The following is an 835-nucleotide window of genomic DNA, read 5'->3' on the forward strand; positions in this document are numbered from 1 at the left end:
AGAGAGAGAGAGAGAGAGAGTGAGAGAGAGAGAGAGAGAGATATGGAGAGAGAGAGAGAGACAGAGAGAGCGAGACAGAGAGACAGAGAGAGAGAGAGACAGAGAGAGAGACAGAGACAGAGAGACAGACATATATATATATATATATTATATATATACATAGAGAGAGAGAGAGAGAGAGGAGGACTGGGGGAGGCGGGAAGGCGAGGCGAGGCGAGGCGAGGCGAGGCGAGGCGAGGCAGTACCTTGGACTCCTGGCTGTGGGTCGATGCTGGGGATGGAGGTCGATCCGCGCTGCTGCCCCCCTGGTTCTCTTTATTGAGCTCGTGCCCCAAGTCCTCCCGGTGACTGCTCGGAGGAATCATTCTACCTTTCGCGGGGATCTGGGGGTTTCTGGGTTGGGGGGTTAGTGGCCTCTCCGTGCCCTGGTCCGGTTCTTTCTCTGGTTTCCCAACGCCCAGAAACTCTGCTCGCACTTTGAATCAGTGAGCAGGGCTGGGAGGGCTGACGTTGGGGCTCGCGCTTCTTCCTTGTTAATACCTCCTCCCTCCCTGCGCCCCTCCCTGGCTCCCTGCTCTGTGCCGCCCTGCCCCCTTCTCCTTTGCCCTCACCGCTTCCCTGGGCAGCTCTATGTCCAGGGAAGCGGGCCAGCGGCGGCTCCGTCCGCGGCTCAGGTCTCCGTCGGCCTCCCGGTGGGTCCCCCGTCCTCGTCACTTGAGGTTCCGCGGCTCATCCTAGCCGGTCCCGGCGATCCCGGGGCGGCTCGCCCAGCCTGGGCAGGCACCGGAGGAGCCAGGGAGGGCGGGAGGCACCGGGGGAGCCAGGGAGGGCGGGA

General features: G+C 62.3%; 1 protein-coding gene across 1 annotated transcript in view; it reads right to left on the minus strand.

Moving 5' to 3' along the window:
• The window catches only part of STAC (SH3 and cysteine rich domain), a 68,945-nt gene extending 68,555 nt beyond the window's left edge, over positions 1-390 (minus strand). Inside the window, exon 1 of the mRNA XM_027835932.1 lies at positions 246-390. Within this exon, the coding sequence (XP_027691733.1) occupies positions 246-365 (120 nt within the window). The 5' untranslated portion in view covers positions 366-390. The remainder of the gene's footprint in view (positions 1-245) is intronic.
• Positions 391-835: the final 445 nt, after the last annotated feature.

This window comes from Vombatus ursinus, unplaced genomic scaffold (genome assembly GCF_900497805.2).
Source record: "Vombatus ursinus unplaced genomic scaffold, bare-nosed wombat genome assembly UNPS02014817.1, whole genome shotgun sequence".
NCBI classification, from domain to species: Eukaryota; Metazoa; Chordata; class Mammalia; order Diprotodontia; family Vombatidae; genus Vombatus; species Vombatus ursinus.